General features: G+C 50.2%; 1 protein-coding gene across 2 annotated transcripts in view; it reads left to right on the top strand.

Annotated features, from left to right (window-relative positions):
- The window catches only part of ADA2 (adenosine deaminase 2), a 45,960-nt gene extending 33,149 nt beyond the window's left edge, over positions 1 to 12,811 (top strand). The window contains exons 7-12 of one of the 2 annotated variants that reach the window (XM_056120206.1): positions 1,532 to 1,622; positions 5,460 to 5,568; positions 9,111 to 9,268; positions 9,820 to 10,022; positions 10,233 to 10,328; positions 12,596 to 12,811. In XM_056120206.1, coding sequence (XP_055976181.1) covers positions 1,532 to 1,622; positions 5,460 to 5,568; positions 9,111 to 9,268; positions 9,820 to 10,022; positions 10,233 to 10,328; positions 12,596 to 12,623 — 685 coding nt within the window. In that variant the 3' untranslated portion in view covers positions 12,624 to 12,811. Of the gene's footprint in view, positions 1 to 1,531; positions 1,623 to 5,459; positions 5,569 to 9,110; positions 9,269 to 9,819; positions 10,023 to 10,232; positions 10,329 to 12,578 lie in introns of both variants that reach the window. The other variant, XM_056120205.1, reaches the window with a different exon arrangement.
- The last annotated feature ends 3,199 nt before the right edge of the window (positions 12,812 to 16,010 follow it).

The raw sequence follows: 16,010 nt of genomic DNA on the forward strand, positions 1-16,010 counted from the left end.
AAGTGTTCAGGTTTCCTTCTGACTTTACCAGAGTGTCCCCCCCTCAACTTCAGCCCCCCTGTGTGGAACAGCACCACAGCCAGATGGGGTGACACCAGTCAGGGCATGGGGAGCAGCAGCCCCTCAATTTCCTTGCCCCTCCCCACCATGGGGCTGGGCTCAGGGCAACCAGACTTCTAGGATCCTCTCCTTGGTCCTGCTTCCTGAGTCCCTTCCCTGCTTCTGAGGGGCCAGGGAGTGACAAGGGCAGCCGACTGACACATTTGCAATGCTCTCCCCTCTGTGGTTCCCTGGTGCAGAGGGAGGCCAGTGGCTCCGGTGTGAGGACTGAGCCGGCAGGAGAGGGTGTGGGCTTTCTAGAGTTTCCTCTCATCCTCTCATCCCGTGGGGAGGGAGAATGAACTGACAGGGTCTGACAGGGTCTGACAGGGGAGCCAGCATGGGCAAACCTCCCTTCCAGAGTGTTCAGGCCTTTTCTTCTGGTGCTTCCCTGGCCTTGCTGCTTGCTTCATCCCTGCCTGGTCAGGAGGAGAGGGAGGGCAGTGACAGGCTTGTGAGATGCTTCTGGAATGCCCGGGACTTTGCAAACCTTATGAGGAAAGATGATGTCCCGGGACTTAGTCCTGCCACCATGGACACTCAGCTAACCTGTGGTACCTCATGGGACTGTGAACGGGGAGTGCTCTCTGTGCTACGACCCAGCTCACCTCTCAGGGGTGGGAAGCAAGTCTGGGACAAGGCCACCAACATCCCACAAAGGCAGTCAGAGAGCTTCTGTTGGGTAATGGGTCAGAGGACTGTTCATGTGCAGGAGGCCCTGGGCTTAAACCCCAGACCACGCCATCTCCTAGTATCACCAAAAATGACCCCTGTGCCGCTAAACCCACCACAAGTCAATACAGACAAATAAACTTTATCCCCTGAGTCCCCTGACCTCCCTGCTTTTCAGAGGCTAGCAGGCCCCCTGAGTCTGTTAGGGTCCTTGGTCCCGTTTGGGCAGAAAGTCTATTCTTTAAAGGAATAGCAACAGGGGCTGGAGAGATAGCACAGTGGGTAGGGCGTTTGCCTTGCACACGGCCGACCCGGGTTCAATTCCCAGCATCCCATAAGGTCCCCTGAGCATCGCCAGGAGTAATTCCTGAATGCAGAGCTAGGAGTAACCCCTGTGCATCCCCAGGTATGACCCCCCCAAAAAATATAAAGGAATAGCAACAGTGGGCAAGGAAATACCTCAAAGTGTTGGAGTACGAGTTTTGAATAGGTGGGAAACCGATTCAACCCCTGGCACTGCATGGGACCCTGAGCACATTGGCAGGCGTGAGCACCCACCCCCCGCCCCCAAACAAGAGAAAACATAGCCCAGTGGGGAGAGTATCAGTGGGCCTTGGCCAAGAGCCGGGAAGCCAAGAATGCAGCGCTGTGGCCAGGGTGTGCTCCAGCCGCCACCCCTACCCCACCCCTACCCCTACCTTCCCGCGGCCCCCACCCCGCCCTCACCCCTGGCCTGCCCCTACGCCTGTCTGTCCTGCAGGTTCAAGAACGCTTCGCTCGTGCTGGAATCCGTGCAGGCCGCCGTGGCGCTCCGGGCCAAGTTCCCCAGGACGGTGGCAGGGTTCGACATGGTAACGTGGAGCTCAGCAATGCTGTGGGGCCAGCGGGGGCCACGGGCGGGGAGGACAACGCCAGGGAAGGAAGAGCAGAAAGCACCGGGCGGGAGGAGCGGGTGCCCCGGATCCCCCCGGCCCCACCCACCCCACGGTCCTGGAGTTGGGGGCGACCAGAGGAAAGAAAGGTGCCCGGAGTGGTTTGCTTCCCAACTTCCTCCTGGCCCTCAGGAGACGATTCCCGCCAGATTCCCGCCAGGAGATGACAAGATGACTTGCTGGCCTGTCAGAGACGCTCAGTTAATTTGGAACAACTGGCTGCAAGGTCCCCCTGACTCCTCCTGGAGAGTCTGGGTTTTGCTCAAGACTGTTTCATCTGGGCGCTGAGGAGGTTAAGGCCGCCAAGCTCACCAACACTATTTTTTTTTTTTTTTTGCTTTTGGGTCACATGCCTTGATGCACAAGGGTTACTCCTGGGTTATGCACTCAGGAATCACTCCTGGCGGTGCTCGGGGGACCATATGGATGCTGGGAATTGAACCCGGGTGGGCCATGTGCAAGGCAAATGCCCTACCCGCTATGCTATCGCTCCAGACCCCACCAGCACTTTTTATTCCTGCTGGAGTGGCAGAACCTCCCTCCCTTTCCCCACCGGGCAGGGCTCAGGGCTTACTCCTGACTCTGCACTCAGAGATCATTCCTGGTGGTGCTCTGGGGATCATATGGGATGCTGGGGATCGAACCCAGGTCTGGTGCAGCATCCTACCTGCTGTGCTCTATTCCTCCACCCCGACTCTCTTTCGACCCAAAAGGAATTTTAGTTGTTTTGGGCCCAGGATATTCTCCTGGGATCCGGAGGGGTTGTTCAAAGAATCTAGCCTTTTCAGAAAGTGAGAGAAACCTCCCACCCTAGCTCTCAATCTCCCCATCTTTTCTTTTGTGTTCTGGGGTCACTGATAAGGGGGTCTGAGAAGGAGGATGCCTAGTAAACAGCTCCTGGGTCTGTCTGCTGAGCTCCCCACGGGCCCCTCTTTGGGGAAACAGCCGAAGGTGCTCGGGAGCTCAGCTTCTCAGTCTCTGCTCTCTTCTACTACACTGAAGATTTGTGTTATGTGCCAGTGACCCCTCCCATATAAAATTGGCATTCTGAGGCCCCCTTTTACCTGGCACATAACTACAAAGACTCAAAAGCATAAATCTCAGCTTGAAATTCTGTTTTGGGTGTGGCTGTCCATCCTCAGTTACAACTGAGGAACTGTGGTGGGCGGAGACCAGGGCCCACAGGTGGTGTCAGGGCATAAGCTCATACTCTTTATCTCTTTAGGCTCAGTCTTTTTTTTTTTTGCCACACCCAATAGTGCTCAGAGGCTATTCTTGGCACTGTGCTTGGGAGAACACCCCTGAGGTACTGAGGGAAACACCTCAGGGGACCCTGTGGAGCTGGGGATTGAACCCATATCTCCAGCATGCAAGACATTTGTCTCTCATGCCTCCACTCTTCTTTTTCTTTTCTTTTCTTTTTTTTTTTTCTTTTTGGGTCACACCTGGCGATGCACAGGGGTTACTCCTGCCTTTGCACTCAGGAGTCACTCCTGGCGGTGCTCAGGGAACCATATGGGATGCTGGGAATCGAACCCCGGTCAACCGCGTGCAAGGCAAACGCCCTACCCCCTGTGCTATCTCTCCAGCCCCCACTCTTCTTTTTCAATGATGCTAAATATTGAACTTAGGGTCTCACACATGCAAAGCATGAATTCTGCCACTGAAAGGGGTCGTCAGCCTCCTTGTCAGCCTCATGTCTATTCTTGCCTTCTCTCAATTTCTGTCTCCCTCAAATTATTTGGGGAGGGCAGAGGGCCACACACAGCAGTGCTCAGGGCTTACTTCTGACTCAGCACTCAGGAATTACTCCTGGTGGTGCTCAGGGAACCATATGGGATGCTGAGGATCAAACCGGGGTTGACTGCATGCAAGGCCAGTGCCCTACCCGCTGTGCTGTCACTCTGCCCAGCTCTCTTTTTGCTTGCATTCTTTCCTTGTAAAAAGCCTTGGGAGAGGAGAAACTTTGTTGGGAACAAAAAGGCCCTGATTAGACAAAAAAAAAAAGACCACCAGAATCAAAATATTTTCCCTGGATAATGTCATAGCAACTAACTCTTTCTACTTATAAAATCCTAAGCAAGTCGGGGTTGCTTGGGAAACATCATAAAACCAATTTCACAAGAGCAAGAGACTTACTCTCCAACGCTAGGGTTGACCACATCCCACCTTGGGGTGTGTGGTTCCTTTCTTTAACTGTTTGGGGCTCTCCTCTCTCTGGAGAAACCTGTGTATGTTCCTGAGCATGTTTCCTTTTGTTTGTTGGGGCACACCCAGCTAGGAGCTCAGGAGTTGTTCCTGAGCTGGGAATTGAACCTGGGATCCCTGCAGGCAAAGCATACACACTAGCCCTTTGAGCTCTTTTCTGGGCCCAAATTGTTATTTTTCCTCTTTCCATCTTAATACAAATTTTTGAAGAAAAAGAAAGAAAAGAAGGAGGGAAGGAGGGAAGGGAGGAAGGAAGAAAGGAAGGAAGGAAGGAAGGAAGGAAGGAAGGAAGGAAGGAAGGAAAAGCGAAGGAAGGAAGGAAAAGGAGGGAAGGAAGGAAGGAAGGAAGGAAGGGAGGGAGGGAGGGAGGGAGGGAGGGAGGAAGGAAAAGCAAAGGAAGGAAGGAAGGAAGGAAAAGCGAAGGAAGGAAGGAAGGAAAAGGAAGGAAGGAAGGAAGGAAGGGAGGGAGGGAGGGAGGAAAAGCAAAGGAAGGGAGGGAGGAAGGAAAAGCAAAGGAAGGAAGGAAGGAAGGAAGGAAAAGTGAAGGAAGGAAGGAAAAGGAAGGAAGGAAGGAAGGAAGGAAGGAGAGAGGAAGGAAGGAGAGAGGAAGGGAGGGAAGGAGGGAGGGAGGGAGGGAGGGAGGGAGGAAAAGCAAAGGAAGGAAGGAAGGAAGGAAGGAAGAGGAGGGAAGGAAGGAAGGAAGGAAGGAAGGAAGGAAGGAAGGAAGGAAGGAAGGAAAAGGAGGGAAGGAAGGAAGGAAGGAAGGAAGGAAGGAAGGAAGGAAGGAAGGAAGGGGCCAGAGCAATAGTAAAGGAGGAAGGGCATTTATCTTGCATGTTGCTGTCCTGAGTTCAATCCCCAGCACCCCATATGGTTCCCTGAACACCACCAGGAGTAATTCCTTAGTGCAGAGCCAGGAGTAACCCCTGAGCATCACTGGGTGTGACTCAAAAAGTCAAAAAGAAAGAAAGGAAGGAAGAAAAAGAGGGAGAGAGGGGAAGGAAGGAAGAGAGGGATGGAGGTAATGAAGGAGGGGCAGGGAAGGGCGGAGGGAGGGGCTGAAGGATATAAGATCTAGCTTCTGACTAAGGGAGGATTGTTCCAGGTAAGAATGTGATCTCTACCAGGATTGGAAAACAAAAGAGATTGTGTTCTTACCTGTGCTCTGGCGCTATTTTTAGCTCCTTGCTCCGAGGTCGCTCCACTCGGACACTGTGCTGGGGATTAAATCAGGATTGGTTAAACCATTGCTCCGGCCTTTGCCATTTTTTACGAAGCTGTGCTGGAGAGATAGTACAGCAGTTGAGGTTTTTGCCTTGCACAGGGCCAACCCAGATCTATTCCCTGGCACTCCATATGAGCCCTGCCAGGACTAATTCGGGTGTGACCCCAAAACAGAACAGAAAAACATTAAAAGGACGTGTGACAAAGCTCTAAGGCGATGGCAAGGTATGAAAAAAGGTATCTCTGAGCCTCTTCAGGCACCTCAGTAAGGGGTGACAGGGAGAGGCAGACAGATGCCTCTGTCTCATCTTCTCCGTCCCACAGGTAGGACATGAGGACACTGGCCACTCCCTGTATGACTACAGGGACGTGCTAATGGTTCCAGCTTCACATGGTGTGAACCTGCCGTACTTTTTCCATGCTGGAGAGACAGGTAGGCCATGGGGGCTGAGCAGGGGGAAGAGGGACGTATAGCACTGACAGGTCGACAGGTTGTCTACCGGAGATACTGGCAATAATTGTCCCGTGTACATGATGTCTCCATCCTGAAGAGGCCACTGGACACGCCAGCGGCAAGAAGAGCAGCATCTGTTTCACCATTGAAAACTATGATTTCTAATTCTCACCTCTGTCTGGCTAGAAGGTATTTCTATTCATTCTTCCAGACAAAGACAGTGTAACTGGTCCAAGCATAAAACTCTTGATTGGAGCCTTTTTTGATGGCCAGTGCCCGCTAGGAGAATGCACCTGTTCTCAATCACACACCTGAAGTAGCACATGGACTAAGGAGGCGGTGGAGGCTCTGTCCACTCACGCCAGTGCTGAAGAGGAGCCTGCTGCTATTGGCTCTGAAAAGCCATCACCCGCCACGTCATTATTCCCAAAGCTCAAGCCAGGGGCTCATTGGGTAACTCAGCACCCCACCCACCCCCATGTTCAGGTTCTTAAATTGTCTAAGCTCTAAGCAACCTAAGCACCAATTTCAGATCAAATGAAGATTTGGGGGACACCTGGCACCCCTCAAGACTCAGCGGGTAGGAAGCCTTACTCTCACAACAAGCCGTGAACCTGGGCTGATCCCGCTGATTCCCAGAGGAAGCATCGTGTGCATTCATCTCTTTTTCCTGACATTTCCAGTCAATTTAGATCCAATTTAGATCAAAATTGTTTGAGGAGATTTAAAGAATTGCTTGCGGGGTATAGGTCGGGGACGATAACCCTGAAGAGCTTGTGGTCTTGTTGGGAAAATCCTGTGAACCCATGTGAAATCATTGCAGCTGCCTGAAACTCTAACATAGCATCTCACTAACTTTAAGTTGTGTGACCCTAGGAGAAGATTTCACCAGGATTTGGATAGTTAATAGCTATGAGGAAGACCCTGATTGCAAAAAATAAGATAGCTTTTGGGGGAGGGGATACCAGATGGATAGCTGTAAAAGTCTTTCTGAATGGATGTCCCTAAAGTAAGTTAACAATGTGTCCTATTATTTCTAGCTGAAAAGCAGATTTTTCCCATTTTATATGGAAATGGACAGTCTCTCACCCTGTTCGTTCCATTCTAGGCCATGGAACGAACAGGGTGAGAGACTGTCCATTTCCATATAAAATGGGAAAAAATATTCTGTTGAGACGGAAGCGGTCATTGAAGCCCTAGCCAATCAGGGCATTCAAGCCCAATACATCAGGATCCTCCGTGAGCTCTATTGCGGATTCACTACCAGGATCTCACCATTCTACAAAGAAGTGATCGTTGATGTCAAGAGAGGGGTGCGGCAGGGTGATACCATTTCACCAAAACTCTTCAGTGCCACCCTCGAGAACATCATGCGACGACTGGAATGGGAAGGAATGGGAGTGAAGATAGATGGTCGGCAACTACACCACCTCCGCTTTGCTGATGACATTGTTTTAATAACACCAAACATCAGCCAAGCGGCACAAATGCTGGCCGACTTTGACCGTGAGTGTGGAAAGGTAGGACTACAGCTGAATCTTACGAAGACAATGTTTATGAGAAACAGCCTTGTTCCTGACGCCCCATTCGCTCTCAATGGAACGACCATCTCCGAATGCAACAGCTATGTGTACCTAGGTCGAGAGGTCAACATGACAAATGACCTGGCACCCGAGCTGCGCAGGAGGAAGAGAGCGGCTTGGAACGCCTTCAAGAACGTCGAAGAAATAGCTAAGAGGACGAAGAACCTCTGGCTCCGGGCACATCTCTTTGATTCCACTGTTCTTCCTGCATTAACATATGCCTCAGAGACCTGGGCCCTACGCAAACAAGATGAGAACGCTATTCAGGTCTCCCAAAGAAGAATAGAAAGAGCTATGCTTGGAATAACACGTTTCACTCAAATGAGAGAACGAATCCGGAGTTCTGACATCCGTCGACGATCAAGGATCAGGGATGCTGTCTCATTTGCCAAGGTGTCGAAAATCAGATGGGCTGGTCACGTAATGAGATTTAAAGACGACCGTTGGACTAGAGCTGTTACTGATTGGATTCCACGGGATGTCAAGAGACCGCGTGGCCGCCCACCTACCAGATGGTCAGACTTCTTCGTCAAGATCATGAACGATCGGTTTGAGGCCCTTCATGTTCCCGGAGTGAACAGATGCCATTGGGCTACACTAGCACGCGACAGGGACAAATGGAGACGTTACTGGCACCCGCTCGAGCAAATCGACGACTAACGGGAAGTTAAGTGATCACTTAAGTGATTAAGTGATATGGAAATAGTTTTGGTTGCTAGGAATGGAGTGCACACTTTCCACACTTACCTGCAGTACTTGTGCTACTCCTGGCTCAGTGCTTAGGACTCGCTCCTGGTGGTGCTTGGGGAACCGCAGGGTGCCAGGAATCTAACCTGGCCTGCATCAAAGCATGCACTCCAGTCGATCTTACAATGAAAGAATCTCACGGCAAGCTGTCCTGGGCCAGGGATGTCAGGGATGTGGTTCAGCAGTGGGGTACTTACCTTGCTGTGCCAGGTCCTGGGTTCCCTCTCTAGCACGATAGCATGCGAGGGGTGCTCCTCACCAAGTCATGGACTTCACCCTACTGGTCATTCAAAAGTGAAGTCGTGTTCGGATGTGACCGCATCTAATGAAGCAAAATAAATAAATAAATAAAACACTTCCTCCAGGACTGCTCCTTCTATTAGGAAGAAGGAGCAGAGCCATTCGCCCACAGGGTCCTCCCAGATCAACGAGATCTGCCCCAAGCACAAGGGAGACTTTGTTCAGGGCCTGCATCTGGCAGTGCTCAAGGGTTTCTCCTCGCTTGGTGCTCTGGAGTTTCTCCCAGTGGTGCTTGGGGGAACAAGAGGTGCTGGCGATCAATTGTGGGCCTCCTGCATGCAGAGTTCAGTCTGTTGAGCCATCTCCCTGGCCTCAAAGCTGTCACTCCAACCCCCCACTGAGACCCTGCTTTCAAGGAGGTGCAGTATGTGAAGTAACAGTTACAGTATTTGTACTGCTTTGCTCATGAGATTATTGCAATGGGCAGTGTTCCAAGAGCACCGTTACCAATACAGGCTAAGGGCTGGAAAGAGAGCTTCATGGGCAGAGCATTCAGGAGGTCCAGGTTTGACCCTCTGTCTGCATGATCTCCTGAGCATCATCAGGAACAACCCTTGAGCACCAGGTCAGTAGTCCCTGAGTACTGGTGGGTGTAGCCCCCAAACGATCACAATCACGACGATCACGACCATCCTGTTGTTCATCGATTGCCTCGAGCAGGTCCCAGTAACGTCTCCTTCACCCTAGCCCTGAGATTTTTTTTTAAAAGTGCCATATTTATTCAAGGCTCTTTCAGGGTTAGGAGAATGAGACCCATCATTATGTATCTTTATGTATATATATTTGTTACTGTTCATTTTTCTTCCTCTATCTGCTTGGGGGTCTGGAGCCTATATCTGACCAGGGTCTGTGGATCAGATCCATCATGGTGAGGACTGTTCCTTTCCCCAGACTGGCAGGGTACTTCCATAGACAAAAACCTTCTGGATGCACTACTACTGAACTCTACCAGGATTGGCCATGGATTTGCTTTGAGCAAACACCTAGCAGTCTTGACTGAGTCCCGGAAGAAAGATATCCCCATAGAAGTCTGTCCCATCTCTAATCAGGTATGTGTCGTCATAGGATTACCTCATTACCCTTACTGTCGTCTCAGACCCCAACCTCCACCTCTGCTCCAATTCCCAGATTTGCTCCTATATGATTTTTCTCCTTACCTCACCTATTTTCTCTGTTTCATCACTCTCATTCCCATTAGTAAAGTCATTTACAAATATCCCTTTGCCTAAAGCATAATAATTAGGCAGTCGTACAGATTCCCCTGATAAATGTGCAAAGTTGTGGACCAAACTAAAGACAAGGGCACTGGGGACTTGCTGTGGTAAGAAGGGCCCAGGAACCTGCTTAACCCGGTGGCCTGGATTGATCCATCCCTGTCTATCTTTGCTGCCTTCCCAGGCAGTGTTGAAACTTAAAGACAGTTAGAAGAATCTCTAAGGACTTGCCCTAGTCCTTGTGTCAGGACTTCCTAGAAGCCACCTTGGTACTCAGAACAGTACCAAGGGCTAAGAAGGGAGGTGGTGGTACTCATAGTAACACCTCCCCAACAACACTTTTTTTTTTCTGGCTCAAAGTCTCTCTCCCGTCTCCTATTGGACAGGTCTTGAAACTGGTGTCAGACTTAAGAAACCACCCTGCAGCATTCCTGATGGCCTCCGGGTACCCCATAGTGATCAGCTCTGATGACCCAGCTCTCTTTGGTTCTAAAGGCTTGTCCTATGACTTCTATGAGGCCTTCATGGGCATTGGGGGGATGGAAGCTGACCTGAGGACCCTCAAACAGCTGGCCATGAACTCTATCAAGTGAGTATCCCGTGAGCATCCTGGATCCCTTTTCCCTTCTACCCACACTTGCATTCCATCTCCGCGAGACTGAGGGTCTGATGGGTTTCCCTGCATCGTCTGTTTCGTGATTGCTCTCATGGGTGACGGGTAACCCTTCCTGCCTCTGAGACCACTCTTCCTCTCCTATTCTCACCTCTTCCCAGGGCTGACCTGACTCCTCCTTTGCAGGTACAGCGCCCTGATGCCGAGTGAAAAGATGGCTGCCATGAAAACCTGGGAGCGCAGATGGAATGAGTTTGTAGCTGACCTGGCAAAGCGACCAAAGTAAAGAGAGCCAGTTATTACCCATTTCACTCCCATCTTCACTTCTGCTCAGTCTTGAATCCACCAGTGTGTATTCTGCCCCCATTTCCTTACCAGCACTGACCTCATATAGACCAGGCTTCTGCACTCTTCCACCTCTCAGAAATGTGTGACCAGCTGACCAAACTCAGAGTTTTAGACCCTTCTTATCTCTCAATCTCTCTGTTGTAATTCTTATTCTTTCTCTTGATCATTGTCTTTTCCAGATTTTCCTTCTCTGTGCTCTTTATGATGGATTTTTTCAGCTGATGGTGCTCACACTTGCACCTCCCCAACAATATTTGGGGGAGGGGGTACACTCAGAAACGCTCAGGGTTTACTCCTCGTTCTACACTCAGGAATTACTCCTGGTGGTGTTCAGAGGACTGTCTGGGAAGCCATGTTGGCTGTGTGCAAGGCAAAACCCTACCCACTGTACTATCTCTTCAGCCCCACATTTTTTTTCTATATTTTTCTGATGGTTTCATTAATGCAATGTATTTATGCTCTAGGGTTGTCATGTTGTTGCATCATTCCTTCCACTGAAGTGTCAATGTTCCTTAACTAATGTCCCTAGGCCCCTTCTTTGCCTCCACCCACCTCCTCCCTATCGGTAAACTCCGTTCCATTGACAGTCTAAGACTTTGCTTTCTGTTTTCATGATGGGATCATACTCTGTGGCACTTGGGGGGCTACCCCCTGCTGGGTCAATTTCAGTAATGCTGGGGTACCCTGCAGTGTTGGGGATCTAACTGGGCCTCCCAAAGGCAAAGCTTGCGCTCTGCCCTAAAGGTTCCTTCTCATTGACTATTGCTATCTCGTTGCTGTGTTTCTTTAAGCTCCAGCGGTGAGTGAGATCATTTGATATTGTCTTTCTCCTCCAACTTATCTCTTCTCTTCTCCTCCAGTATTTTCCTCCTCTCTTCGCACCAGTACTCTTGCACCGTATAATGTCATCAGTTCCTTTCCTTGCTTGCTTTTTGGTCACACAGGCTCTATGCTCAGTGGTCCCTCATCGGTCTGTACCCAGGGACTGTTCCTTTGCTTTTGATTACTTTTAATGAGTCCCAAATTTGTTCACTGGGGTGGCTCGTGAGACTCCCAGAAATCAGGCTGGAGAGATAGTACAGTGGGTGAGGTGCTTGCCTTGAGTGTGGTGAACCCCGGTTTGATCCCCAGCACTCCACATGGTCCCTGTGCTCACCAGGAGTCATCCCTGAGCACAGAGTCAGGAATAAGCCCTGAGTACAACTGGGTGTGATCCCAAACCAAGGAAACCCTCTACCTTACTCCCCTCCTCCAGAATCACAGAAACCCACAACGTTCAATTCTACACTCTTGTATCCTCCCAAACTCTGACCTTTCCCATCTTGGCAAATGGCACCATCTGCCTCTGTGTTCCCAGGAACCATTTGGTGCAGAGATCAAAACAGGGCCTCCTGCATGCTAAGTAGGAGGTTCAAATCTGAGGTTTAAAACTGAGACGTGTTGGGGCTGGAGCAAGAGCACAGCGGGTAGGGTGTTTGCCTTGCATACAGCTGACCCGGGTTCGATTACCAGCATCCCATATGGTCCCCTGAGCACTGCCAGGGGGGTGATTCCTGAGTGCAGAACCAGGAGTAACTCCTGTGCATCTCCAAGTGTGACCCAAAAAGCAAAAAAAAAAAAAAAAAAAAAAAAAACTGAGATGTGGAGCCGGAGCAATAATATAGCAGGTAGGGCATTTGCCTTGAATGTGGCTACCAGGATTCAATCCTTGACATTCCATATGGTCCCCCAAGCACTACCAGGAGCAATTCCTGAGTGGAGAGCCAGGAGGACAGGAGGACTTCCTGAGCATTGCCAGGTGTGACCCAGAAAGTCAAAATAAATAAATAGATACATTTTTTAATTAACAAAAAAACAGACACCCTGAATGTGTTTGACTTGCAAGTGACAGGCCCCAGTTCTATCCCTAGTAACCCAGATGGTCTCTGAACACCACCAGGATTTATACCTGAGCACAGATCCAGGAGTAAGCCCTGACCACTGCCAGGTGTGGCTGCAAAAACAAAATCAAAAATAAATGAAATAACTGATACCACATGGTCCCTTCGAAGCAGTGTCGGGTGTGATTAAAGAATAAAGAGGATCTGTAGCAAAGTTTCCCGCTAACAGGGCACCTCTTTGTAATGCAGATGTATATAGTATTTATTTATTTGAATGAGGTTAAAGGTTTTCCTTCCTTATCAGATGAATTGTCTGCGCAGAGAAATCCTGAAGACCTGGAACGTCTAGTGAAGACACCACCTTTGCACTGGACGCCCAGTGGCCTCCTCTCCCTGAGTTCCGAAGGCTTTGCTCAAGGTGCACAGCTTCCTGGGCAGGGCAGGGAGACTTCTGGAAATCCAGAGTGGCTGGTGGTGCAAATCATCCTTTTTCCCAGGGACAACCAGACAATAGTGACGTTGTGGTTTTGAAACCATTAAAAGATCTCAGAAAAGCTGTTGCCCTTGTCCATATTTGCAACACTCACATTATGGTGCAGACTTTGGCCATGCTGTAAGGTGAGCTCTGCCAGGATTTGCACTCTCAAGTTTTCCTTTTGTGATTAATAAATATCTTGTGGGGGAAACACTTTATGCAGACATCCTACTTCTCAGCAAACCTTTAGTTTTCTGTTTGGATTGGCTTATTTGTTTTTCAGCAATACTCACAATGTTCAGGAGCCACTTGGGGCCTGATGTTTGGGTGTGGTACCCTGGGGGGAAAGAGGGGTGTATGGGGGAAGCTGTTCCTAGCAACGCTGGTTTTCCAACCTGACCCTCCTGTATGCAGAACACATGCTCCTACCCTTAGACCATCTCTCTGGTTCCAAATCCTTTGTCTCTGCATCCATTGAGGATTGAGGGTTGTTATCTGAATCTACTATGACTACAATGATTGCTTCTCTAGTTATCTTTTCAGGGGCAAATTAAAAAAATTTTTTTAAATTTAATTTTTATAAAGTAGTTCACAATATTTGATTATATTTAGCATTCAAACACCAATCCCACCACCATTACACCTTCCCACCACCATATTTTGGATGTTTCCACCCAGAATCCCAACCCCTCCCCCAAAGCAGACAAAAACAAAAAAACAAACACTGTCCTCCCGCTGTTCATCAATTTGCTCGAGCGGGCCCAGTAACGTCTCCATTCTTTGAGACTTGTTACTGTGTTTGGCATATTGAATACGTCACGGTTAGCTTGCCAGGCTTTGCTGTGTGGGAGAGATACTCTCCATAGCTTGCCGGGCTCTCCGAGAGGGGCGGAGGAATTGAACCCGGCTCCGCCGTGCTGGCTGCGTGCAAGGCAAACACTCTTCCACTGTGTTATCACTCCAGCCCCCCCAAAGCAGAACCAAAATAATTTATTTTGTATTGTTTGTTATGGATAAACTGCTGAGAATGCTCCAAAAGACTTTCCTTAGGGGAGAGTATGTGAAGATTATGGTATTTCACCCAAAGGCCATTAAGCCCTTCTATAAGAGATTATTGTAGCACTGTCCTCCCGTTGTTCATCGATTTGCTTGAGCGGGCCCAGTAACGTCTCCATCGTGAGACTTGTTATTGTGTTTGGCATATGGAATATGTCACGAGTAGCTTGCCAGGCTTTGCCGTGTGGCCGAGATTCTCTCGGTAGCTTTCCAGGCTCACCAAGAGGGGTGGAGAAATCGAACCCGGCTCAGCCAGGCCGGCTGCTACCGCTGTGCTATTGCTCCAGCCTAACATGTTATTAAATTAAACCCCATCTAATGTGGTGCATTACTCTTGGAATATGAGTGGTGTGAGGTATGAGATAGATATTGTGCAGCCACAAAGCAGCGGTGTGGTCCAGGATTTCGGCTGCCAGGACTGGGATGATCCCTTGGGGCGGGGAGGGACCTCACCAAGCCCTCCTCCGGGGCATGGGGCAAAAAAAAATTATCCTAAAACATCTTAGCTTAAAACAGTGAAAGCCCACTAATTCTCAGTTTCTGCGTCAGGAGTATGTGAAGGGCTCTCTTTGAGGCTGCAGCAGCCAGAAACTCAGTGCCTTCCTGTATAGGCTCAGGGTCAGCGTTGGGGTCCCCACACAGGTGAGGTGAGTGTGGGCTTCCTCAAGCGGCGGCTGAAAGTTTCAAAAAAAGATGTTCCCCAAAACAAGTAGAAATGCTATCGCCTTTTCTGAATAACCTGAAAATAATCACATGAAGAATATCCTTCCTCCATACACTACTGATCGCAAATGTGATCTTAAACCCTCCTAGTTTCAAGAGGAGGCATAGAAAGACCTTCCTTGTGGGGAGGCCACTCCCCTCAGGGGGCCTGGGAGCCATGCTCAGTGACACCATGCAGTGCCAAATTTTGAACCCTGGTCTCCCTCATGCAATGCATATGCCTCAGGTATTTCCCTGAGCCCAAGTCACGATATAGGATACAGCGTTGTAAATTTTGAGAAAATACAGTCATCAGATGGTGATTTTCTAGTTCTAACATTTCTTTTATATGTATCGGTTGTCATTCCAATTCCACTGAAATTATGAACTTCCTATTTGTTCACACCTGGGTTTTGTTTCTTTGGGGGAGGCCGCATCCTGCAGTGCTCAGGCCCTACTCCTGATTCTGTGCTCAGGGATCATTCCTGAATAGTTTTGGGAACCTACATGGAGTACCAGGAATTGAACCCCGGTTGGCCAGGCAGGGCAAGGACCCTTCCAGGTCACCCTGTAGGCGGCCTCAGGGTTTCCGCATCTTGGACAAGCCCTTACAGCACAGCTGTTGGCTCTGCCTGCTGAAAGCTGCAGTCTCGGCCAGCCTGACCCGGCGGCTGTTTCCTCCTGAACCGGCCGGTGAGGCTTCGGACTAAGGTCCCAGTCCCGGAAACGCCTCCGTTTCCTGTCCCCTAGCCTGCCCCCGCTCCTAGGGTGGGTTCCTGGAGGGAGAGCCTCGGCCCTGGAGCCTTCCTTCCCTTTGTTCCCAGAATATCCAACCCACCCCCGGCTCCCTCGACCCTCCCCCCCCCCCCCCCACCGTAGAAGCTGCCGTTCAGTGGGAGATGGCCCGGGACAGAGGAGGCACGTGGGAAGCAAACGGAAGATACCGCGGGCGGTGGGCTGGGGACACTCCGCGAGGCAGGTCTGGGTCACCTGTGGATGCCGGCGGGAGGTGGGCTGCTGCTGACCCCAGGTGGCCATGCGCGGCACCGCGCGCCTCGCCGGTCTCTGCTTTCCTAGTCCTCTGCTGTCACCTCCTGTCACTGCTCAGAGTAGCACATGAAAACAGTTTTGTGTTGGAAAGATTCCGGTGGTAATAAATTTGGAAACACCAAGAGCAAAGATGATGTGATTCTGGGAAGATTCTTATTTTTATTTTTTGCTTTTTGGGTCACACACGGCGATGCACAGGGGTCACTCCTGGCTCTGCACTCAGGAATTATCCCTGGCGGTGCTCAGGGGACCATATGGGATGCTGGGAATCGAACCTGGGTCGGCCAGGTGTGAGGCAAATGCCCTACCTGCTGTACTATCACTCCAGCCCCTCTGGGAAGATTCTTGAGTCCCCAGTCTGCACGGGTCGTTCTCCCCCTTCTTGGGATGAAGGGCAGGGTCCAGGCTGACTGGAGACGCCGAATAGACAACAATTCATCTGCAGAAGTTTGT

The sequence above is a fragment of the Sorex fumeus genome, unplaced genomic scaffold, assembly GCF_029834395.1.
Source record: "Sorex fumeus unplaced genomic scaffold, SorFum_2.1 ptg000042l, whole genome shotgun sequence".
In the NCBI taxonomy this organism is placed as follows: Eukaryota; Metazoa; Chordata; class Mammalia; order Eulipotyphla; family Soricidae; genus Sorex; species Sorex fumeus.